Below are 26312 nucleotides of genomic sequence, written 5' to 3' on the forward strand. Positions count from 1 at the left end.
CATTGAAGAATAAGCGCTTATCTCATCTTTGCTGCAAGAACCTACATTTTTCTGAGCGGACATCACACAGAGTTGAGTTTGACCTGTGCACAAGTACTAAGTTTTGTCTACAAACACGTTTCATACGTATGGCTTTTCACTATGCTGGCTCCCACTGTGAGTAGATCCCTTACACTCTATTAACTGGACATGTGTTATCTTGTTTGTTATTGCAACTTTCTGAATGGATTATCGTCTGTTAATCATCTTAGGTAATTTACGTAGTGCCAAAAGAAGCATTTTAAATCTTTCTGCGGGATATTTAGGATTTGACTTAAGTGCACTTAAGTGGCACAGGATATAAAATCATATTGAGGGAGCAAATATAGCTGTGCCTCTTCTTCATGTGATTTCAAGTAAGAGACAAGAGGGGTGGGTGTGTGTGTGTGTGTGTGTGTGTGTGTGTGTGGAGGGGGGCGCGCTCATAACCCATCCTTAAACCTCTCACCTTCCCAACTCCAAGGCACTGCTTTAACTGTAAACATGGCAGATTGATAAAAAATGATGATTTGACCATAAAAAGCATGAGTGCCAGAGCTCCTGGTGGATTGTAATTGTGACATTTGAAATGTTTGTCATGGCACATAACAGATATCAAGAATAAAAACACATTCGCTAAAAGGGGAAAACAACTTTGATACAGTACTATATACTCTATTTCAATGGCTTACATGCACACCAAGTATCTGCTCGAGATATACAGTATTTGTAAATGTATGCTTACTGAAGTGAAAGTGCTTTCCATGCCCATTTACAGTTTGTTTTATAATCTCACCATAAAATTAACCATCTATTTATATAATCTTTGATTAAACACTCTGCCCTGACTATATACTGTATGCATTCGTACAGCTTTCTTTTTGCCTGCATGACATATATCTTCTTAGCGACTTCCGTTCCGCAGACTATCCCATTGATCACTAGCCGAGATTCCTGTCATGAAATCAAAAGCTTTTTGAACTTGCAGCTTCACAACAACAACAAAAAAAAATACAGTTAACATGTCAGCTTCTATTTATAAGCACATGAACTAACTTCACAAAAAATGTAGATATTTTCCAAACTCCATGCTGATAAGACTCAAGAGAGGAGTGAAAAAAAAAAACATCTTGACTTTAAAATGTCCACCTGTTGATATCAAAGCGCTGTGGAAACACAGCGGTGTTGCAACACTGTGTGAATCACTGAACAAAAAGGCTGATTCACATGTCGACCTACCCAGTGCTGACAGAAAATCACTAAGCTACTTCCTGATAATGCAGCCTCACACTACCGTACTGCCTGGTGTATGAGAGCACACGGTTATCTCCCTTATGCAGCTGCCTAACAAAAGCAAATCTAATAAAAAAGGAGAGGAGAGAAACTATCAAAATCTACAGGAAATCTCAAGCAGCTAATAAAGACCTTAATATTGTGTGAAAAATCAGCTGACGTTTTAGAAATACAAATAGAAAGGAACATTGGTTAGTGATCTGCAGACAGAGTTTCCTCTCAAACTCCCGTAGTCGCCTTTAAGCTCTTTTGCCTTTGGCCTTGATTCATACCCCCGTTGCAGAATATGCTGTGAACTTTGGCAGAATGTATAGATATAAAATATATTAAGTCTCATGTGTTCCAGCCGTCTTCTCCAAAGTGCCTGATGAGATGGAGTCCTCTGTGGTATTGCAGTCACCCTACATTAAATCTTTCCACTGACCTAAGACAAATAATGAACTGTACCCACACTGAGAGCTGTTCTACTGCAATCCCCTGAACAAACACTTCTCACAAAAAGATCCACACTAACGAAATAGTCTAAGAACTGAAATATAATACAGTAGAGTAGATCACTGTGGTAGGAGGGTGAAAGGACCACGAAAATGATCTCCCTTAATCACTATAATCTCGGTGACACCCTCTTTCTCCAAAGTCCTCCTTTCCTGACAAATATCCCGTCCCCTCTCTCCTCCAAAGGTCTCACCATACTCTCAAACACTACCAGCCGAATACACAAACTCCCCTCTTCAAACAAAGACTCCACAAAATAGCATATATTGCAATATAATGGCAATATAATTACAGTAAAATTAAGAATACCAGTAGGCTAATACCAATACAGAATCACTACATATAAATAACAAATTTTTGTATTTTGTAAATCTAGGAAAACAAAAAGTTTAGATACAAGCCTGATGAGTCAAATAATGAATGGCTTCACCCAAACCATAGAAAAAAGGCAAAGCAGGAGATTTCACATTAATGATTCGGAGTACTGCACATTTATGAGACTTCTGATTGGTTTTATCATTTCCGTTTTCAAACTAAAATCGGTTTTGCTTTTGAAGCATTCAAGGCTTACTTGCTGTGATTACAAGTTGCAACATCATTTGCCATTCAGGCCAGACAAAGTTAGTGGAAGCCGGACTTCAGGTTACTGTCTACTATAGAGAACTAAAAATACTTCAACAAGCTACTTTATCCTGACTTTGACATCCCTTTGTAATATTTTTGAACTAAATCCTTCCTTTAAGCCTCCCTGAAATTGTGGGAACCCCAAAGCATCGGGGGTCCACAAGCCACTGCAGATGGGCGCTCCAGCATTTTATTATTTGACGTCCATGTGTCTGGTGGCAACACACTGAATGGAGGCTATATAAGAGCCCTGCAAATGATTCAGATCTAAGTGTAAGGTGCTACCTATTTACAGCTTCATTTCAACATACAGTATTGGTAAATAATGCCTTCTTCAGAACGTACTGTAGAACCATCGAGGAATGTTTTCAACATACTTCACAATTAGGAACTAAATAGTTACGACTGAACACGGGTCCACCAAGTAAAGTAAATCAAGACAAGAATATTTACAGTACAAATTAATAGATGGTATAAACATTTGAAGCTCATCAGTGATTTTTCATGATGGTTCCAGGGAGAATGTTATCAGGGGCCTCTGTAGAAACTGTATCTTAAGGAGTGTACATGTAGGCTGGAATGGATTGAAAGATTGTTTGTGTATGTGTGTGTGTGTGTTCTTTTTATATGAGAGTGTGTGCGTGTGTGTGTCTCTGGAGCATGAGTGTGTGAGTGAGAGCACGTTGGAGAGAAAGGGAGAGAGGTGTTCACATTTGTGTGCATGCGTTTGCGAGAATTTCAGATGCACTTCCTTCTCTGAACCCTGCTGGGTTCCTCACACTGACCAGAGCAGCTGTTCCTTCACCAGTTCATGATGCAGTTTCTGTTCAACGTCATGAAGTACACCTGACTGCTGCCTCCAGACCGCACAGAGGCAAAGAACACCTGAGGAACACAATGGAAACAGAGGACATGTATATGTCTTTGAATTCAGTTGCTATTAGTGACCTTTGGCTACGTTCAGACTGCAGGCAAATCACACTTGTTTCTCAAATTAGATCTCAAAGACAGACTGTCTGCACTGTTGTTTGCAAGTAATCAGACTGGATTTGTGTCCTGACATCATCAACCTATCTGCATGGGCTGCTGTGGTAACAACTTAGTCATCAGTAACTACATAGCAATGCCTGTGACGAGTCTTTCCAACGCAGAATCATGACAAATGCATCATTTTGTCCTCCAATTTATTTTGGTGTCTGCCCACAGACTTTTGTTCTTCATGTTGTGCTCTTTAGCATTCTGCTGGTAGCAGCATGGATCTGCTCAGCACTCTGGATTTGACATAGTCATTGGTTGGTGTGTTCAAAGACACTTTAAAATCCGATTTGAGCAGCCAGAGTGCCTGGACTGAGACGCATCTGCGGAAATTTGACTGGAATCGCATGTCAAACCACCTCCAAGACCAGATTTGCAAAAATCGCATTTTATTTGTTTCATTGCTGCCAGACTTCATAATTCGATCTGGAAATGCCAAAAAACTGATTTGTCCTGACAGTCTGAACAGGGCCTACACTTGTGTGTCTGTATGTCTTACCTTGTCATTTCTCTCACAAAGGAACTTCAGCCTCTGAGCTCTTTTGTGCATGAAGACACCGTCCAGGTGGCCGGTCTCCACAGAACGGATCTCAATGGCCTTTTCTCCCCATCCCATGATCTGATTTGAGCAGATATGAGCTGCAAGGCAAAATGTAACATTAGTACTAAGCAAGCAGTCTGTACAGAGGATAACGCCACTTTTGTCTGTTGACTGGATTTGACCCGCACCAACAGATGTGGGCATCTCGCCCCACTGTAGAACCACGTCCTTGATGATGCGTCCATAGGTGTTGACGTAGACGCCCTCGTCTTCGTAGCACAGCAGCATCTCCATGCCGTCTGAGCTGGGCAGGAACACAATTGCGTGCGGTGTCACATGGCTCTGGATCTGTTTGAGATGAAAACAGAAAAGATGAGCTCCTGTAGGTTTCACATCAGAGAGTAAATTATTATTCTCATTTTATTCCAATACATTTGTCATCCAGCGCCTGTGATCTGACCCCCAGCTCTTTTTTCACCTAGAACCAAACCTGGAAATAAAATTAAGGAAAATTCCACCTGCAGCTAACCTTATTTGCGGCTCACCCGCCAGGTACTTAGCCCAACCTAATGCAGGACTCTTATTTCACTTCTCTGAACACAGTACTGCCTGACAGCTGTACAACTTACATGAACAGGAATATAAATGTCATAGTTGTTTCCGGAGTCCACGTCGATTGCGTGGAAGCCTGCGCAAGACCCATAGATGACCTTCAACCTCTGACCCTCCTCCACTGTCAGGTCGACCAGGACAGGCCTGTGTGGCAGGTCTGCAAAAGACTGGTTAAAAGGAGTGGAGCAGGTTTGAGAGCAGAAAGTGAGTGCGAGAAGATAATCAACTCAAATGTACTTCTGCTTGACTGATCTCGCATAACTAATCCAGCTCATAGGAAAGAGGAGACTTACCTTGAAGGCCATGAATTTGTGATAAGGTTTGGGCGCCCAAGCATACACTTCCACCGCGTTCTTCAGAGCAATCACCAGGAACTTTATCCTCTCATATTTCACTAGATAGAACAACCACAAGGCCATCTGACATTAGATACTTGTAATCAATAATTCACTGTGCCAAATGCATCTATGAGAATTTACCAAGAGTGGAATAGACAGTAGTGATAAACAGCCATCGTCTGTCACTCACCCACTTTGTAGTGCACGCAACCCTCCATCTCTCCCACAGTGGTCCAGCCCTGCTTCTTCTCCACCTCAGGGTCATTGTGGAGGATCTTGTTCCTCAGCCAGGCCAGGTAGTAGACACGCACCTTGTTTTTCTTGCCTTAATAGACACAGTTTGAAATCAATTACAAAGGAGATTAACATCAGTAATTATTCAAATGCACGTAAGATTTGGAGGGAAGAAGCTCGGAGTAATATAGATATAATTATTTTAATATGAAAATAGATATTGTCTGGGATTTTGTTTCTCATGGTGTTGTAATAGACAAACCACACCAACATCAAAGAACTAGTGGCGATGAAGATCAAATGCTGCATCACCTCATGTCGCCTGTGTCTTGGCCGGATAGTTGCACCTGAACACACCGTAAAGCAGGGGTGTAAATCACCAGCTTCATCACGATACGATATTATATCGATTTGTTTGGATGATGATACAATGTTTGTCGATATCACAAAGTTTGTCACGATACGATTTTGATTCAATTCGATTCAGGAGCCTGCGATCGATACGACGCGATATCATATGCCCATCTAACACAATCATTTACTTTCAACTCACAAAAACAACTAGAATATGATTTGACCATTTTATTTCTGAGCTCTGTTTGTTGTTTGAGCGGAGGCGTGCTTGCCCAGAAATGGTGACACAGACGTGCTATGTGAATTTCAAAATAACTGTGTATCTTTAAGATGACGATATGGATCGATGTTTTCATTTTGCATCGATATAATCGGATTGTTAATCAATGAATCGATGTATCGATGTGGATTGATGTATCGTTACACCCCTACCGTAAAGACTACAGCCCTCGGCCAACTAAAGCATATGCTCTGAGCCTGCGTGAAATGAAACAACTCCTCACACAAGCAGGTGGTGGTAGTCTGTATTCGTTATTAAAAAGGGAAAACTGGAGGGCTGACAGGCTGCAAAAACTAGGGCGATAGACGCTTACCAACGGTCTGACATTGACCGATGGCCGACTCTAGGCTTGGTGTGTCAGGGTCATAACTTAAATGGTCTTTCATAGACTGCTTTACTTTTACTGGCACAGATTTCTTAGCTTGAGTTTTAGCTGTTCAAACATGTTGACTGCATCTTCATACCTGTTATCAACATTACTACAGATTGATTCACAAAACGATGCTGTGTAAATAATCATCAAATTATTAAAACAGTGTGTTGTAACATATTGTTATTTCATTTTTCCTTAAAGGTATTTGTCCGAAACCATTGTGACAATAGCTCTTGTCAATACCTGGAAGCCATTACACAGTGCACACAAATAAAAACAGCCTTCCTGTGACTTTTAAGTCAAAACGCAAAGCAAAACAATCACTCTGAAAGCATCTAGTGTTTGAAGCTGTCTGTACTTTTGGCACGCGACTACAATCTTTAATGCGACGCCAACCAACTGTATTGAGAGCAGGCTGGAGCTGAGCAGCAGTAATGACCTGATATGGTGATGAGCAGGTTGAGACCCTCCAGGACGTCCATCTGTTGGAACCTGCGGGAGTTGATGAGAGGGTAAACCTTTCCCTGACCACTACGGTCCAGCAGCTTCAAACCGTTCTCTGTGCCCACCAACAGGTTCACACCTGGAGACACACACATGCACAAATTAAAAGCTTTATTAATTTTGCGTAAAATGACGGTAATCATTGTCTTTCCTATAGCAGCTCAAGCTATTTTGGCAGTACACCTGTGTTGTAACTCTTGGTATTTGGCTATCAAAAAAAGAGCTTTAATTAATTAAGTGATATAGTTGAGTCATGCAGTTTGGCACGTTAAAAAACACCTTTCGGATAATGTCTTAACACCACAAGTCATCACCTAGGCAAGGTATGATGCTTATGGAAAACAGCTTGTGAGAAGAGGCTGAAGAGATGGAAATGACTTTGATGGTGAAAGCAGAGACACCATGTTGTCTTGTGTTGAGTTATTAATGTCACAATGTTTTCAGTTTGTCATATTTGCAACCTGAGCCCTGCTGGAGCTGACATATTCGTTTTCCCCAGATACTGAGCCAGAGATAAGAAGGGTTAAAATAACTTGGCTCTGATGTTTTGAGTTTCCATCCAGAGCCTGGTAACTCCAAAAATAATCCTATTTTGAGTGATTAGTTAGTTTAAGGGATCTGATGTTGCTTGGTGCTGAATATTTTCTGCATTTACACTGCAACTGTTCTCACCCCAGAGCGCAGCACACAGGATCTCAGAGTTGAACCTCTTCTTGTACTTGCGGATCTCCGGTGTGTCATTGGGGGGGCGTGTGTTGGTGGGATTGACGTTCACCATTGATCCTTTCCTCACCTCCATCTTCAGCTGCTCAAACCTGGAGCCTAAAGAGGGAGGTCGTTATGGAAATGGCTTAATTAAGGAAGGACGATATCAAAAAAGGGCAAAATGGCACAAAGTTTGGAATTAGACACAAATGTCCCATTCATCCTAAGTTCTCTGTGAGGGAAATTAGTGGATACAGTTTTAGAGAATAATGTGATGATTTTGTTATTGTACAAATGTTCTCTTTATCTTAAAAAAGCAAGCAAAGCATGACAAGTTTCTGACTCACCACTGACAGACATGTTATCTCCAGTGCCTCCTGGTGACTGGTACATGCCCAGATCCACAAAGGTGGTGAAGGAGGACTTGCCAGATGCTTTAACCAAACCTCTGGACTGATACTGGTGGAGTACAGAGTGTGTATAAGTTGAACAGTGTAAACATGTCTGTGGAAAACTGACATTTTCTGTGCCTCTGTGTCATTAAAGCAACACTTTCAAAGCCTATAATTTTGATGATTTTCCACTAACAAGCTGAACAGATCAAATTCAATGTCTTGGTGGACATCATGGCCAGAATGAAGGCAGATAGGGAACACATGAAAATAAACCAGGAATTTAGGACTGATATATTTAGCAGCAGTAAAACTTACATCATAAACAGAGTCCTTCCCAGGGGAGGAGTGAGTGGCTGAATCAGTGGGGGAATGGGAAGGCTGCACCACATCTGGCAAGTTAGTGTATCCATTATGGCTCCTCTTCTCTGGGGTCTTTCAGGTAAGAGACAAACAGACACCCACACAACTCCATGTATTACATAACGTCAGTGACAGCACTGGATCTAGGCTACTCTGCTGCACCAATTACCAGGATACAATCTGTATGGTTTGCTCATCACAGTAACCACAAGACGTGACAGTTGTGACCAAACATGCTTTAAGAAGTCATGTTCTTAACACAGGGAGAGACAGCCTGTTGTTGTGTCTTACAAGTCACTGATGTGCCACTGTTATTTAGATGCAGCTTAAAAGACCAGTGTGTAAGATAAAGGGGGGTTTACTGCTACTGCAGATTTCATCCACCTTAAACCTCCTCCTGGTTAAAATTCCTTCAGTGTTCATTGTTCAGGAGGTTTTTACCAGGAGCCAAATCATCCACAGAGGTCTCTCCCTCTCCAGAACAAATGGACTCGGTGGTTAAAACTGGTACAAACACTAAACAAAGCAGTTTCAAGTCACAAATCAGTGTTTCTTCTACGCTGTGTGGCATGCCACAGACGGCCCACTTGCCTAGCACCTGCAAATGTGTGTTCACCTATTTTCTCTGATAACTTCACGCGTGCTATCCTTATTTCGGATCCAGATGTTAAGGAGGTGTTTTACCATGAGCCAAATTATCTGCAGAGGTCTCATAGTCTCCGGAGCAAACAGACCAGGTGACTGAAACAGGTAAAAACACTGAATAAAGCAGCTCTCGTTGTGGAGGGGCTGCTAACTATGGTGGCAATGCCAAAATGCAAATGGCCCTATCTTGAGCCAGTTTTTGGTTTGTCCATTCCGGGCTACTGTAGAAACATGGTGGTGAACATGGTGATCTCCGTTGATGAGGACCTGCTCCCTATGTAGATATAAACAGCTCTCTCTCAGGTAACGAAAACAAGTTGATTCTTATTTTCAAGACATTATAAACTAAAGAAAATATACTTATGGCTGTCAATATATCTCCCTAAATCCTACACACGTGGGTGACACACATGCAGGACTGCCCACTGTTCTACTGTGACACAGCTGCTTTGAAAACTTTCTTTAAAAACAGCCAATTCACTGTATGTGTGAAAGTAATGGAAATGCCTCTTCATATGTACTGTATATTTGTCATTTTATTTATAATGCGAGACAAATTAATAACTCCATAGCTTACCCTGGCATTCAGTACTGTCACTGAGGCTTGGCATAAATATTTGAAGCTTGCTGCTTATTCAAATGCATCAACACAAAAAACTATTGCACTTCAGTGAAGTTGACACTTCCCACATTCAACTCATCGTCAGCCACCGGTGAGATGTATGCTGTCTGTCACTGAATCATATTGATGTCTCTCCAAAAAGCTCAAAGATTTATGCCAACTTAACACAGGGTGGCTTTAGGCATATACAAAATAAAAAAACAATATTCAGCTGCAACATTAATGACACACAGTTGTCATGGTCCACATTTGGCTGATCCTGTGAGCTTCCCAGCGGCACTATGTCGCCTTAAAATTCTGAAAACTACCAACAACAGATGTGGAATACTGAAGCTGTGGCTACATAATAATATGGCCTATTCATAGCAAACATGTACTGTACGGTATATCTGCCTCCTCTGACTAATTTATTCCTGAGTGCTTTTTGAACAATGGTGCAAAATGTTGAATCAACAAAGGTGCTCTTCAGTGAAACTTGACAGTCATCGCTGATGTTCTATGCATGTTAATTTCTGCTATCAAACTTCATTAAGAGTGCAGTGAAAATGGCTCCACGTAATCTTCTTCATTTGGTCAATTATGTGTGTAAATAAAAAAACATAACACCAAACAACCAAACAGACCCAGTGTCCTGGTCCTGCTACTTTGTAATATTCTCTAATGTATTGCACTGACTTTCCATCAATTCACAATGCATTTTGAGCATCGTTACATACGCAGATGACTCACCCTCTGCACCAGCATGGTCTGATCCCCATAGCCTCCAGCCTGCTCGCCCTCTCCCCCCTCGCCTTCATCTTCATGAACCACCATGGTGTTGACTGAATCAGTGTCTGCGTCCCTGTGACTGAAATCAATCGAGGAATAGGAGTCAAGGATGACCTAAGACCCTGAGCTTGATAATGAAGAGTGAAAAGAGAGTACAGCAGTTTTACAGCAAGTACCGAATACTTTATTTAAAAGTAAACCCGAAGCAAAATACTAATATGTGTCTCCTGAATTGTCAGGATTCATAGATGTTTGTGTTACCGATCTGTGGGGCTTTCTTCCTCCTCTGCTCCCTCGCCACTCTCGCTCTCCTCACTGCTCTCGCTGCTCTCTGAAGAGGACGAGTAATCGTTGGCCTTGACCGGGGGCCTTGGCTGCTCCTCTGCACGCTCCTTGGCAAAGAGGCCATGATCCTGCACACATACATCACCATTTACTTTAAGAAAGCACTGAAAATGTTTTAAACATAATCTCAGCTATCAGAGAAAGTAGCAAATAATATACAATCCAAACACAACTGAATGTGAGGGTTCGTATGAGGGATGGGCACAGAAACAGTCCAAATGTAAGTCCATACACAAAACTCCTAATACTCTCAGAATTCAGCCACTTGGTGACATTTTGGGATGATTTTAAGGCACGGTTACAAGGCCTGTGTTGAGTGCAGGATGTCCACATGATAACAGAAAACACACAAACACATTAAAAAGGCCTTTACGTAAAGAGCTGCATGTCATTCAAAGACAAAACATAATTTACCCAATAAATGAAAACAGTGTAGAGCATCCATGCAATTCATTTTGTACAAACATGTACTACAACCACTGTGCGCAGATGCATGCATGGACACTGAGCATTGCATAACACACAAGGACACCGTGATACTAACCTCCCCTATAGCTCTCTTGTAGCTCTGCACAATTGAGGTAGAGTCAACAAACAGCGATTTGAGAAGAGGAGAAATATGAAGGGAAACAGCAATAGTGTGCAGCACATACGGAGTAAAGGAAAGGTAATGTGAGGGGGAAACCTACAGTATAGCTAGGAGACAATATGTCACTCTACAGAACAGGTGTGTTTGAGATTAAACTGAGCATGTGTGCAGTAAGCTGGTGCTGCTTTTTTTTTTTTTTTTTTTACAGTACAATACTATGTGTTGCACACCCATACAGTAATGTTACAACTAGCATTGTAAGTAGGGGATACTGGAGAGACAGCTAACATACTGTCTGTGTGAAAGAACCACTTACAGCAGGGCGTCCAGGGCGGGAGGAGGTGCGAGACTCCCCTGGCTTATGACGACTATCATGGGAGATAATGGGTGAATCCATTTTGGAGGAACCTGCAAATAACAACGTAGTGTGGAGTTATAATTCTGGTATCAGACTTCCTTCACAGACAGTCTGCCGAGAAATAGCACTGGGGAGGCAGGGACTCACTGAGGATGCGATGCCTCTCTAGAGAGCCAGTCTGGGGCAGATTGGATATGATGCTCATACTGTCCGATCTCTCCCAGCGATCATTGCGGCTCAGATCTGGGTTGCTGCCATGGGGATACATTGAGGATACAAATCAGTTATCTGAAGTCCATCTACCACCATTTAGTAGGCACTAATTTAAGGAAATATCTGATAAATCATTTGGTTGTCCTCTGTACCTGGCTCGTACTGGATGTCTTATGCCAGACGTCAGGTTAGTGTTGAGAGCTGTGGCAATAGACGCTGTCCTCTGGGGAATCTGAGAACAGCATCAAAGTCTTACATTTACCAGTATTTTTGTAAAAAACAGTAGCACAGAAAATGACCAAAGAGTTTCTTTTAAACCCTAATACCACCGTTAATAAACAGCAGTAATTTCCTAAAAGAATGGCCTGTCATCAAGTAGACCAACCATCGTCAGGAACCACCATGCACCGAAGATGCAGTGAATTTACAACCTTTAAAAAGGTATTCACAAAAACGTAATCCTTGACTGGGTAAGAGTTTTCCCGAGATGTAAGCACGAGACCTTTCAATGTCAGTCTGCTAACTGTAGTCCAGCTAACGTGTGTGTAGATATGGGAGTCTTTATGAAAATGACATGCAAAAACCAGCCACTAGATCTCACCTTAGGTGGGAGTTCCACATCTGGCAGGCGGATCCAGGGGCCACGATCATCTCTGATTTGGTGTACCTGTGGTGCCGGGGTTTCAGAAGTGGGGTCTGAGTTTTGACGCACCAGCTCTCTAGAGTGGATGGGACGGGGTGTGGGGGTAAGGGAGGGATCCTGGGTGGGGAATGCGGACATGGTCTTAGTGGGCTGGTCACAGAGGGACTGGGAACGAGGGACAGGGGCAGCATAAGGCTTCAGTGGAACCAAGTGAGCCATCTGGAACTGCAGAGGACAGGAGCAGCAGCAGCAGCAGCAGCAGCACACCAGGAGGAAAGAGCAGCCGAGCGGAAGAAAGAGTGCACAGGACAGTCGGAGAAGCAGGCCGAAGTGGGGAGGAATGCAAGGTTGGAGATTTTTTAACGTGTAGGGACAAAGTAACCCCAGATGATGTGTGGAGAGGGAAAGGAGGGGAAAGGAGAAAAAAAAGGAGTAAATAAAGGAGCACAGACAATGAAGGATAAAGCAGCTTAAGAATTAGGGGCAGAAAGGAAAAAGCAGTTGTATCTTGCGTTGTTTTGAGGTTTTAATCCACTGAGTTTTAAACACCCACCTTTCCTTGCCCCCCTTGGGGTTCAACAGGCCTCTGCATTGGTGGGGTCTGAGCAGACTGGACCACTCCTGATTGGCTGATTGAGTCAGAGCGTGACTGGATGGCAGTGTCAGAGACAGTGGTGCAGATTTTGGGTGAGCCCTGTCTGTTGAGCTTACTCCGCTCCTCCACCTGAAATGAGGGATGACAGAGAAAGAAGGGTGTACTTTGCAGGAAGCGTACAGTAGTTTGACTGTGGTGTGTATTGCTTCAAATGTAGGTTACACTGCTACCTCACGGGCCCAAGTCGGTTTGTTGTTGGGCTCCAGGTTTTTGTTGTAGTGGTAGAGCTGGGGCTTCTTTTCTTGCTGCTGTTGTTGCAGAGACACCAGGTAGGCATGCTCCTGCTGCAGCTGCCTCTGCAGTCGCTCTGACTGACGCTGTTCCTCCAGCTGCTTGCGCTTATACTCCTGGGCAAAGAAACACACTGCAGTCAAGCCGTTGCTGGACTCAGAATGGACACAAGAGACAGGTCAGGCCGGTCATGACCGAACCATCAGTTAACAGGTTTGTGTATTAAGCTGATCACCACTGGTTTCACCTACTGAGTTAACAAATATTTTGGGCAGACTTTATCATCTCAAAGTGTGTACTCCTATTTTTAGTACAGCAGTCAATTACCCACCCACGTCAGAAGGATATTGATCGTGTCTTTAGCTAAACATGTTGTGCTGTATATTAAACAGACAGTGATAAAAGTGAGTCAGTTGACTTATTGGTTTTTCATTGTGTCCTTTTGATGGCCTTCATGCTCATAAGAAAAAAACGAAAGCGTTTCAAACATGAGTCCGTCAAAGTCACAAATTAGGAAATGTCTCACACAAAGTTACACCTGAAACAATCTTAAGTACACAGAACCAAAATTAACTTTCCAATAAAGTTAAATGCTTGTTTTCCTTTGTTCCTATTCTGCAAATCACTATGGGCCACAAAGCAGAGCAGCAGATTTACAATTCAATCCTCCTATGATGCTCATATACGGCCCACATGTTCAGGGCAGTGAATGAAAGCCAAACCAAAATCCTTTTGACAAATGATTGTGGTGTTCCTCCACAGAGTGAAACCCAGTCTGGCACCTGGAGAGAATGCCTCGCTCAGGTGCTTCTCTGTGTGGGAGGAGACTTTTGACTAGACCGAGGACGCCATGCAGGGATTACAGTAAATGTCTCAGAGGGACCTTGTTTGAGCTGCTGTGGAAAAGGACATCTAGGCTGCTTTTTCCACCCTGACACAGATATGTAGCTCCTGTGTGACGTGGATATATTATTATTATTTTTCAAATGCAAACAGATAACTTATTGTTATTATTACTGTTGGAACCACTGTTGCAGATCAGCTGGATCACTTTCAGTTTTCCTTAGAGCCTCGCAAATAATCACACCAATATCTGGGTTTCAATCAAAAACATCAACAAATACTTGTCCTTTTATGCACAGCAATCAACAAAGGTAATATAGGCGAATGGAAAAAAAAAAACCCTCTTCTTAATATCAATTACAACAAACGAAACTAAAATGAAACCTCGTGATGCCGGTTAACGTAAAATAGCACCAGAAAAGGTCATTTCTTTTAATCAAGACTTCACATTTCCTGCAGCTGCCCATCAAAGCCGTCCAGCAGTTCCTCTGTATTTGTGCCTTTTGTCTGATTTTATTAGATTTTTTTAGAGTTGATTTACTTTTATTTTATTCACATTCTGCTACATTTGTTACTGTCCTTATTACATCAAATGAAAGGCACTACGGGAAGGCCATTACTGTGAACCAGCTGCATGGAAAGAAAATAATGGATTATTACAGTTGATTAAAATCACAATTACAGGTAGCCTCACGTCACCAGGCTCTTCACGTACGGCGAAGAGCCTGGTTTCCATTCACTCTGAATTTTGTCTGGATTCTGGTTCCGGTCTAGAGAGCGGATCCGGAATTCACTAAATTCACCAAAGTAAAACTTTAAATTGTGGCGCACCATCGAATTCCACATCCTGTCTCTCTGGCCCTGGTTGTGGTCCCTTACCAAAACGGCCACTAAACGGCCCCAGACTAATTACAGGCACTTTTGTAATGACTGCATGGGAGGGGTTGTATATCACGTGATCCTGCAATATCAACCGTGGCCACTATGCCAAAATCGACTCCCAACACTGTTCCTGGAGGTGTGCTGCCCTTGAGCATGACACTGAACCCTCAAAACTACTTCAGGGACACTGTCCCGTGGCCCTTTGCTCTGGTCTCGATGAAGATATGCATATACACAGGAATAAGAGCTGAGCAATGTTTTTTTAGTTGTATCGATATCCTGGTATTTAGATATTGTCTTAGATTTTGTAAATCATCATATTTTAAGTGTTGAGTACGCCATATTCATACTGGACGTGTAAGTGCCCCGATTCGCCAGTTGTCATGCTAGCAGTTGCCTGGCCGTTCACACCAGAGGCGCATTTCTCCGTACTGGTCAGCAAGTCATTCTGCTCCTCTGCTCTGTTCTTATCAGACGTAGAGCTTTTTCTTTGCCTGCTTGTGTATGTGTGTGTGTGTTTGCATTTAGACACAACTGACAAATATGTGACACAAGCAAGCATGGACTGCTATAACTTATAAGAATTGGATCATTTATATTCCTTATATTGTTCATAATAGATAATCAGTGTGTTGTCTTGCCAGATTCACTTGTGGCTTGCAGAGAAAATAGACCAGACGCCAAAACTATCGCTGCACATAATGAGCTGGCGACGGAGTGCGTCATTATATCCACATTACTGATGATTATTTATCAAAAACCTCACTGTCTAAAAATGTTTTAAAAGCACCAATAAGCAAAGCTAAAAATATCGTCGTAACATTGATATTGAGGTAATTCTTCAAAAACACAGTGACACTTGATTTCCCCCACAGAAATTATGGCTATGTGTAACCTTGGAGGAATACGTAGAAAAACTCATCTCAGCTGCCTCTTGCATACAGCAGTAAGGACTGGGTTCTTTCTCCCTCCAAAAAACTGGAACAAAGATCTAAAACTATAGCTGAAACCAAATGACAGCATCTCCTATGCTCCACAGAAGCTAGCTAAAACAAAGATGTCAGGAGTGTGACAATTCACTGTGAGCAAGATATCCACACACACACACACACTAATAAACTGAAATCTGCCCAAAACTGCCCTCAAATCTAGGTCAGTGAATGCCTTTTCAAGACATGCAGTACTGTGGAAGCTACACCCATACACAGCAACATGAAGCATGTTTGCATCAAGGTGCTGCGTCTACAACATGAAACTGTTTATTTCGGTACAAATATAAGTAGAGCTTTTGGAAACTGATCGTTGAAGTATTCAGCTGCCTTTTCCTTCACCTAAAAGCATCCATCCCAAACACAAGCAGACACTGCAGTGTTTGATTTGACAAAACACTACAACACTGTGTTTCCTTATCAGAATCGAGGGACTAAAGACAGAGAGGTTTTGTGTGCGGCACAGATTATAAACCCGGAGGCAATTTTGTGATTTGTGATATTAGGTTATATAAATAAAACTGACTTGACAAAAGTCAGACATTGCACTCGATATTTTTCAGCACTGATCAATAAATCTTCACTGACGACGTACTATAATCGAGAGGACATGGAAACCTCTACAGTCAGGACAAGAGATGAAAAAGGAGTGTTGAGGACTAGTTACCATAAGCAGTGCTTGTTCCTGAAGCAACTGCTGCTGAAGGATTTCTAATTGCCGCTGCTCTTCTTCTAACTTATGCCTGATAAACTCCTGAGGGAAGGTGAGGGGGCAGAAATGACAGGTATTAGGGTGGGAAAAGAGAAATGAAGGTAAAGGGGGAGGGGTAGAAGATAGAGGCACAAAACAGTTATGTAATGTCATCTCAATAAACAACAGACACCATGTGTTGTAATGATAAAAATCAACAATTCTAACACTGAATTTTAGTGGCAAAATATGCACCAAGTTGTTAGAGACAAATAAAAGTTAGCATTAAAACATAACACCACTGTTCAGCACTACTTAGAGATCGTGATAAATCATTAGATTGAGGATTATTAAAACACTTAGCAGTGTATCGTGATTGTTGTAAGCTACCATACTAAGATAAAAATCTGTATTTGGCACCACAAGGTGATGATGCTATGATGCCAGACTCTTGTGTTACTGAGGGTAGACTGGAAACAGAGCACAAGAGACGCAGAGAGCTCACCCACAGAAAACTCATCTCTGAATAAATACACTAATTTAGACCCTTGCTGCTATGGCAACCTACTCGTGGAATTTCACCACCAGAGCAACTTGCACAGTGTTGCTGGCGGACACGCCCACACTTCACACTGATTGGCTGAGTGCATCCCCACATCTCCCGTGGTTGGTTACCTGCTCCCTCTCAGCCAACCTTCTATCTTCCTCCCGTCTCATATCGTCGAGTCTCCGATGGGGACCTTTTTCTTGCTGCCTCACCATCTCTCGCTCTTTCCTCTGTTGCTGGGAGAGAAGGGTGACAGGAAAAAGAGGAATGAGCACAGAGGCTATGTTTGCACAGGGGAATTTATAATGGCGAGCCTGCTTATAAGAAAACCCTCCCTTGTTTTTAGTGCAAAGAGCTGGAAAAAGGAAATAAAGGGAGTAGGAATGCAGGGCAGAGAACAGAGGCTGTGAGTCATTCTCACAAACACATACACACACACCTATTGCATCCTAATCATTATCAAAGTGTGCTGCTTTGATTCAAACTCACACTGACCACAGTTATTCACTTTTGGCAGGGAGTAGTCTTTATCTGCTACTTTTTAAAGAGACGTTAAAACAACACGGTATGTTCTTTGTGGTGAAATGACACAAAGCACACAAAGATCTTGTCCACTCAATCGCTGTTGGCACTTTACAGTTGAACAGAGGAGCCAGAAAAGATAGAGGAGGAGGTGGTGGTATATTAGGGGAGTTCTATCTCACTGCAGTAAAATACTTCAGCAAATCTGCACAATAATTCTGACAACAATAGCAATATCAGTGTGACAAAGTGTGCCTCATTCAAATCCCACATCACCCATTAAACATTTCAAAGCTGCTGCCACTTTGTCAACTCACCAATGAGCTGAGTTACGTAGGTATGTCTTTCAAAATCCTCAGCAACATACAAAACCTTTAATCAAATAATGTTAAAGGGAAATTTCGGTTTATTTCAACCTGTCTCCTATCGTCCTAAATTTGTTTCAAGTGACTAGTGACATAAAAATAATAGTTAGCATGTTAGCCGTTAGCCGTTAGCCTAGATACAGCCGGGGCGCATAGTAGCGTCAGACCTGTTAAAACGTAAGTGAACGGGCAACCTTCAAGTGCAAAGTTAGTCCACTAAACAAGCTTTTTTTCCACAAAGACCGCCTCATATCGTTAGGATAAATGTCAGAGAACATATAGAAAACCACATGTAAACGTATTGTCTTACCTTACCGGTGTGCTGCCATGTTTGTTTACCATCTAGCTCTGCTTTCCAAAGTGCGGCCGAAATCTCGCGAGAACAAGCAGCAACAGCTGGAAGGCAGAACCGGACAGTAGCCTGAAAAGTTCATTCATTTATTTTATGAAAGATTTATAGAATAACGGCTGACTTTTTGCCAGACTTCGACTTTGTGGAGGAGGAATTTGATTTTGCAGAGTTTGATGGCCGCCCTTATTTATTTGAGCCAGAATACACTGGCGAAGAGCTTCGTGAAATTGAAGAACGGAGGAGAGAGAGAGAGAGGCGCAACGGGTAGAGGACGAGAGAGGTGGAATGGCTGCTGCAAGGCTGCATAGCTCTGGAGATTGGTGGTGTACCTGTGAATGCTGTGCCCCAGTGCCCACAGAAGAGGAATGCCTCTGTTGCAAGGAATGGGACTGGTTGCAGCCTTATTTTCAAGGTCTGGATGTGACCGAGGACGAGACACCTCCACCTGGAGTAGTATCCAGCTGGGCTTTATCTAGAGCTGGCGAGATTTCAGGCACGGTATGAGATCGCTGCTTGTTCTCGCGATATTTCAGCCGTGCTTTGGAAAGCAGAGCTAGATGGTAAACAAACATGGCAGCACACCGGTAAGGTAAGACAACACGTTTACATGTGGTTTTCTATATGTTCTCTGACATTTATCCTAACGATATGAGGCGGTCTTTGTGGAAAAAAAGCTTGTTTAGTGGACTAACTTTGCACTTGAAGGTTGCCTGTTCACTTACGTTTTAACAGGTCTGACGCTACTATGCGCCCCGGCTGTATCTAGGCTAACGGCTAACATGCTAACTATTATTTTTATGTCACTAGTCACTTGAAACAAATTTAGGACGATAGGAGACAGGTTGAAATAAACCGAAATTTCCCTTTAAGTAATGTCTGTGTTAAAGGAGCAGTGTGTAAGATTTAGGGAGAATTACTGGCCTCAGGGCAGATTTCAACCAGCTGAAACTTCTCCCGATTAGGATTCCTTCACTGTTCATTGTTCAGAATGTTTTAACCAGGTGCCGAATTATCTGCAGAGGTCTCTTCTTCTCCACAACAAATGGATTAGGTGATTAAAACAATACAGCAGTTTCATGTAGCAAATCATTGTTTCTTCAATGCCGTGTGCCTACATTTCCCTGATAATTTAATGTGTCCTCACCTTATTTCAAATTGAGACATTCAGGAGTTTTTTTTTTAAGTGAGCTAGATTATCCACAGAGCCCCATCCTCTTCAAAAAAAAAACAAAAAACAAAAAAAAAAAACAGACCCAGTGATTTACACAAGAAAAAAAAAAAAAAACAACCCCAGAATAAAGCAGTTTCATGTCACATGTCAGGGTTCTTCCGACACTGCTTGTCGTGGAGGGGCTGGTAACCACGGTGGTCAACGCAAAAACAGAATGGCCCGATCTAGAATCTGTTCTAGGCTGCTGCAGAAACATCGCAGTGAACATGGTGATTGCTGTGGACAAGGACCTGCTGCCTATGTAGAAATAAATGGCTCATTCTAAGGTAATGAAAACACGTTTCTTATTTTCAAATAGTTATACACAAAAGAAAACATTATTATATTATGTTCCATTTCTTTAAATATATCCCCTTAAATCCTGCACACTGGACCTTTAAAGTGTTACCTCGACCCTAAAAATTAAATCAAAGCATCAACACAAACTCTGTAATTTGATTCCAATTCCCATGTCAGCCAATAACAAATCATATCTAACACAAAAATCACAGAGTGCCATGTCTCCAAAGTTTCCTATGTTTGTTTGAAACTGTTTGTTTGAAATTACTTATAAAGGCTGCAGACTGTAAAGCAGAGCTTTCCTCAAGGCTTCTTTCCAGATGCATAGTACAGACACTTTGGCAGCTCTGTATCACATAAAACTTTAAAGGACGTTCCATTGGATGTGAAATATTGGCAACATTACAAGTGTAAATCAAGACTTTATGCCAACTCCTACAGTATCAAACCAGTAGTTGTACTGTGCGAGCATTTACCACCAAAGTCAGTGGGAATTTGTATTTTTACATACAGTGGTTTGAAAACATTGTTAACAGCATTACAAACCCGCCTGGAGTAGAAAGTTTGTGGGTGATAGTAATTTAATACAATACAGGACAGGCTGATTATACTTCACTGGTGATCTAGATCTGGGATTGCCAACGTGAATAATTATCATGTGTTTCTGCATGGACGTTTTAACTGTGAATGTTGTGCAAATCTTTTCTGTCATTACACTAGGTTTTATTTTAGCTTCAATACAGCTACCTTAGCTAGCCTGTTTATATTTTTTGACCTTAAAGCCATAAAGATATACACAGATTGTAAAAAAAAAAAAAATAGCATGCATATTGTTTGTATGCTTTAAGTCACAAAACTGGGCTGTCTATGCAGTAGAAGGACACAAATACTTTTAACATTAGTGCGGTATGACCAGAAAATACAGGAAAAAGGGCTATGGCATTTGCTTTTGCTCAAGAGGTAGAAAACCTACAGCTACCACAGTGCACTGTGCCGCACTGAACCAATAAACGTCCAGCTCTTCTGTTTTTCCACAGGGAACATTATGGTGACTGGCTGGTAACGATCTCCAGTTATAGTTGTACAGTAAACTAAAATGTGTTTCTGAAAACCTTTGAGGTGAGAAATAGGCAACGCAGTAACAGACAGGTTCATTTCTGCTTACTTTTACCATTTGATCTCAGTTTTTCAGTCTCTGTTTTCACAATACAGGAAACAGTATGGCGTCCATTTCCTTTTCATAAAACTCTTGTATTACAGCTAAACAGTGCACTAAAATAAGTTTCTTAAGACATTTAGGGAGAGGCAAGATTAGGCAAGACAGCAACGGACTCTTGGTTTATATCTAATCAGCTCTGCCTAGTTTTACTGTTTGATTGGAGTTTGATCTGAGTTTGAGAGACAGAGAGTGTCTGTGGCATGTGGTATAACAAGCAAACGAAAATGAGGAAGTACAACCTGTAGTTCGAGCACCAAGCCTAGATTCAACAAATATCCACCAGATGATGTGATTTGAGCTGAGAGATGAGCAAGGAGATCTGGGCGCTTGTAAAATGGAGGGACTATTTACCACAGTTCATTTACACATTCTACCCACACTGTTGTGATACAAAGCTGGTTGAAAATCAGCAAGGTATCCCTTTAACACATGCAGTCTCCAGGGCTGCAATGTGTTAAAGAGGCAGATTAGTGATCTTAGTGTAGAGAAAGTCTGACTCTTGAGCCACTTACGCAACGTACTAATTTCCATACTCCACAAAGGTGAAACTACATTTTCACAGTTTCCATGCATTTTACAAACTTCATACTCAACATCTCACTCTAGGCTACAAAATCATCTCACTGGGGGCAAATGTTTGCAGAATTAATAATTCATACTTGCACTGCAAGGAGCTGGACTCTTCTTCACTTTATATGATCTCACTCTGTTCCCCAATGTTCACAGATATATAGTACCATGAATGTTTGTGAACAAAATGTCGAAAAGGTTCTGTGAAAATAACCTGAGCCTTTGTCGAGTCCTTCCAACACATAATGTAGTCATGGAGGCTTTGAGCTGGTGACAAAAACGATAGGTCAAGTGTACTGGTGTGTTTTACATGTTGCGCAAAGGCCTCATTTCCAAATTAAATTTAAGCTATTCAAACACTGTTACTCTTAAATGTTGTTTCAGTCTGTTACTTATGTTCATAATTCATATAATCGGAGGCCAATAATAGGAGGCAAATCATAACTGCTGTGCACTCATGAACAAAGCAAGAAATGGTAATCCATATGCACAATAAAGTGCAAATAAAAAGGCAAGTCGTTGGTGGATATAGGACAAAGACAATAGCAGAACCATTACAGACAAGGAACCTGATATTTCCGTTGCTTGGTACAGTTTTGCTTTGAATTAACAATGTTCTGCCTGTTGCATAATGTATTAGAATCATGAGCCTCTAGCAAAACGAGCAGGATTACAATTAATTACAAAATCAAGGTCAACGATGGAAATAACGTGAAAGACACCATTTTTCTGTCCTTAACAACATCTGATATGTTTGTACTAAAATGCATTAGAATGAATTAAAACCAACATCAGACAAGAAAAAGTTGGACCATGAGGATGTCAGCTTGAAGTCTGTTATGAAAATGTGGGGTTAGTATCTGACATTATGAATGTGGGTGCATCTTAACTACAGACATTTCATCATTCTCTGAAGAAGAGAGATGATTTATGCATAGGTGGTACTTCACTTCAAAAGCAAAATTGCTGATACTCAACCTACATTAGAACCATGTCCCTAAAACATAGCTACTTTTTTTTAAATTGGGTGTGAACACTGCTCTGTTCACAGTTTGAGAACTTTTTAATCCTTCCTGCTTTTCATCACCAGCTCTGAGTTTATGCAGCATTTTATTTAGCAGGTATCAGACCTCAAATCTCAGCACTGGGTGCAGTGTTGCGCAATAATCTTGGGGAAGATCTATGTTGTCTCAACACGTTTTCTATTGTCCTCGACGACGGGACAACATTAGATTTGAGCCTTGCTTTTTAGCCTGCGCATAACCGATGTGACACAAAGGAAAACATCAGCCACTGCCATTGGTGAATGCAGGGTTTAAAGCAAGAAAAAAGTTTGTACCTGAAATGTGGAGCACGGAAGATTTGTGTGCCTGAAATCTGAAATATTTTCCCAAGCGGGGGGCTTGGTGTTGCGGTCACAAAATGAAGAAATAGGAATGTACAGTATGTGTTGCAAAGGAACGTGTTTATTATTATCAAGACGGACAAAAAGATTATAGCTTTAGTAGTTACTTTTCAGATTAAACTTCTATAGCATAATGAGTTTATAAATAACGATTAAACTTTCAGTGATTACCAGACTTTTTGACTTATAGCTCCTACATCTCTTCTTTGCCTTGGTGCTATTTATTTTTTAGAAGCTAAATCATTTAGGCTGTATGCAAAATTGTTTCGCACTTGATGTGAATTAAACAGGCAGTTACGTTGAAATTTCGCCTCTGGGCAAGCATGTCATCATTGAAATGGATCACTTCTGCCCGTGCCGGACAGAAACTTCGCCACGCCACAGAACTTTAACCCCTGTGAATGTCATCATATTTATTGATAGGCTAATGGCAGTCAACAAGGCATATATCGGTGGATGCATCGGTGCAAAGTTCAAAAATATAAACACCGACCAGCATCTCTGAAGCTCACTAACTAACACACTGTATGTCCTTTGACTAATCCATACAAACAAGAAGTGTAAAAATGTCAAGTTGAAGTGTTATGAAGAGTGCTGTAACCTTTCTCTCTTGGCACAGGGGTTTGTGCCTTAACTTTACTTTTCCATATGTTTTGATCTGTATATGCAATGATTAAAAAAGATGGTGTCTTATAATCCCATGAGTGATGGGCCAAAGTTGTGACACTAAAATAGATAAAAATGAATGAATGATTGGTTAGAGTTTTAGAGGTGCTGTCACAAGTTTTTCTTAACTTTGGGGAGAATGAGGCTCGCCATTTCCCGCTGCTTCCAGTCTTTATGCTAAGCTAAGATAATAGACCATTTTCATGGCAGACATTTTGACTTGTCATAGTAGGAAAAGCACAGGTGAAACTGGTAACATAAATGAAGGCTCAGTTTCATTAGGTGGCAACGTAAGCTATTCCACTAAGCCTGCATGCACAATACTGGGGCCTCCCCTAAGTGGAATACAGTTATCATTAATGTTTTTAAATAGACCTGTGCTTTCCCTACTGTGGCATGTTAAAATGTCTGCCTTGATGAAGGTCAGTTGTCTCCTGAATAATATTTGGCATGCAAATATGAGACTCGTATCATTTTGCTCAACAAACTCTTGAAAAAAAAGCTTATAAGCATATTTCTAATAATGTCAAACTATTCCTTTACAAAGCAGAAATTCTCTGGTTGATCATTACCTCTTCAAGTCGGCGACGCTGTTCCTTCTGCTCTTCAATGCGTTTCTGCCGGTCATGCAACAGTTGCCTCTTGTGTTCCTCAGGGTCTCTGCGCTGAGCAGCTAGCTGGGCCTGCTGCCTCTTGTGAGCCTCCGAGCGCTCTTTGTTCTCCTGCTGCAGACGCTGGAAGTCCCGCCTCAGGGTAGACTCACCGGGTACATTGAGGATTGAACTGATGATGAAAATTAAAGATATGAGGGAGAGGATTTTGGGGAACGCACAGAGAACACAAGTCAAAGATTGGTACTATTTGCACAGAGAATATGAACTGCGGGTACCTTGACTCTCGGTCATCTCCACGATTTTCATCCTCTTCATCACTACCACTGTACTCATACTCTGTTTCTTCTGTAAGAAAAATGAGCATAAAGAGAAGTGAAATACTTGGGGTAACCTACAGTACACTTCAGTTGATCACTGACCATGTAGAGACAATGTACCCTGGGTATCTCGTGCGCTTACCCTTCTCTCCCCTTTTCTTGCGTGTACGGTCAATATGGTCTTTGAGCTGAATTCGGACCTGGCGCTCAGTGGGCTGGTCCCTGATGAAGGAGTGCTTGAGAAGCTGCTCTGTGGATGGTCGGCTGGTATATGTCTTCACAAGACAGCCCTCTATAAAGTCAATGAATTTCTTGGACCTGGGAGGAAGGGGAAGGTTAGAGGACAATGAACGAGTGAGGGAAAGTGGAAGGGTGAGGAGACATGGACGGTTGGCAGCTGGGCTGTTATCTCCCTAAAGAGAAATTCAGGCGGGACCCTCTTAACATTTTCAGGGGTGGAATAGAGTGTTTGACATTTTTAGGACTCTCCGTTTCTTACACAAGTGTGAACTAAAGCATGTATTCTTGTAATCACAACACTGTGCACTAGAGATCGACCAATTTATTGGTTTGGCCGATTAATCAGTGTGGATCGCATGTTTTGGTAATTAACGTTATCGGTTGTACTTGGCTCTGATAGCCGCCAATGGCTGGGCCGCCTCCCCCAGTCACATGAGGGTGTGCACCACAGGCCTGAGCTGACGAAGGGAAGGTTGCGTTAAATGATCAGTGGGTATGGCTCCAGAGAAAACCGGTCCCTTATGCTGCGTGACTGTGTCTAAGAATGTTGTTTTTCATTTTAACATGTATTTACATGATTTTTTTTTTGGCTTGACTGCAACAGCTGCTCCTGCACTATGGCACTAGAACAAAAGTCCCTGAGTCTGTGACTGTGAATGCTGTCACTTTCTGTTTCAAATTAAAAGCCCTCTAGCATTTCATACACGGTTAAGCCATAAACCAGGTTTTGAGCTAGTCTTGTTTTATGAATCATAGACAAAGTATTTTGAATGTTCTGAAGATACAAAATCACTCCAAGTAATTTTTTTTAGCATATACAAAACACTCAAATGTATGTTCCTGTTGCAAACTATCGATATAATCAGCTGACCTGTATTGTGCAGTGATCCATTTCATTCTGCAATGTCTTTACAAAACTAATTTGACTGTCAGAGGAGCTGGCAGCTGCAGCGAACCATGTAACAGTACATACACAATTCTGTAAAACTACTTTACTACCAGTTGTTACTTTCTTCTAACACAATTTCTCTGAAGCTGCAATTGAAATATGAGCACAATAATATGATCATTAAATACAATTCAATGCACTACAATGACAATGCAGTGAACACTACCTGTGTGAGGTCAATAAAGCACAAACAGTGTAAACAACAGCTGCTGAGTTCATGCAACTGTTTGCATATCTTATTTACAGTATGTTTTTGTATCTTCATAACTGTTCATTTTGAGTTGCACAATACTGACAGGCATCTACTTTATGATTGGAGTTATTAAAACATTGTGAAAGAAACATTCTGAATGCAGTGGGACCATAAACTCTACTAAGTGGGTCCATTAACAAGCAGCAGG

At 41.6% G+C, this 26312-nt stretch overlaps 1 protein-coding gene across 4 annotated transcripts in view; it reads right to left on the minus strand.

Moving 5' to 3' along the window:
• Window positions 1–935: 935 nt before the first annotated feature.
• mink1 (misshapen-like kinase 1) overlaps window positions 936–26312 on the minus strand; it is a 37227-nt gene continuing 11850 nt past the window's right edge. The window contains exons 9-32 of one of the 4 annotated variants that reach the window (XM_049593024.1): window positions 24865–25040; window positions 24681–24750; window positions 24364–24574; window positions 17311–17418; window positions 16612–16698; window positions 13170–13346; window positions 12898–13068; window positions 12303–12509; window positions 11854–11933; window positions 11636–11739; window positions 11447–11538; window positions 11086–11109; window positions 10458–10609; window positions 10158–10275; window positions 8117–8233; window positions 7754–7865; window positions 7374–7523; window positions 6637–6780; window positions 5147–5281; window positions 4912–5012; window positions 4636–4785; window positions 4195–4354; window positions 3965–4104; window positions 936–3315 (exon numbers count right to left, since the gene is read on the minus strand). In XM_049593024.1, coding sequence (XP_049448981.1) covers window positions 3232–3315; window positions 3965–4104; window positions 4195–4354; window positions 4636–4785; window positions 4912–5012; window positions 5147–5281; window positions 6637–6780; window positions 7374–7523; window positions 7754–7865; window positions 8117–8233; window positions 10158–10275; window positions 10458–10609; window positions 11086–11109; window positions 11447–11538; window positions 11636–11739; window positions 11854–11933; window positions 12303–12509; window positions 12898–13068; window positions 13170–13346; window positions 16612–16698; window positions 17311–17418; window positions 24364–24574; window positions 24681–24750; window positions 24865–25040 — 3070 coding nt within the window. In that variant the 3' untranslated portion in view covers window positions 936–3231. Of the gene's footprint in view, window positions 3316–3964; window positions 4105–4194; window positions 4355–4635; window positions 4786–4911; window positions 5013–5146; window positions 5282–6636; window positions 6781–7373; window positions 7524–7753; window positions 7866–8116; window positions 8234–10157; window positions 10276–10457; window positions 10610–11085; window positions 11110–11446; window positions 11539–11635; window positions 11740–11853; window positions 11934–12302; window positions 12570–12897; window positions 13069–13169; window positions 13347–16611; window positions 16699–17310; window positions 17419–24363; window positions 24575–24680; window positions 24751–24864; window positions 25041–26312 lie in introns of all 4 variants that reach the window. The other 3 variants (XM_049593022.1, XM_049593025.1, XM_049593023.1) reach the window with 3 other exon arrangements.

Source organism: Epinephelus fuscoguttatus, linkage group LG12 (assembly GCF_011397635.1).
Source record: "Epinephelus fuscoguttatus linkage group LG12, E.fuscoguttatus.final_Chr_v1".
Classification (NCBI taxonomy): domain Eukaryota; kingdom Metazoa; phylum Chordata; class Actinopteri; order Perciformes; family Serranidae; genus Epinephelus; species Epinephelus fuscoguttatus.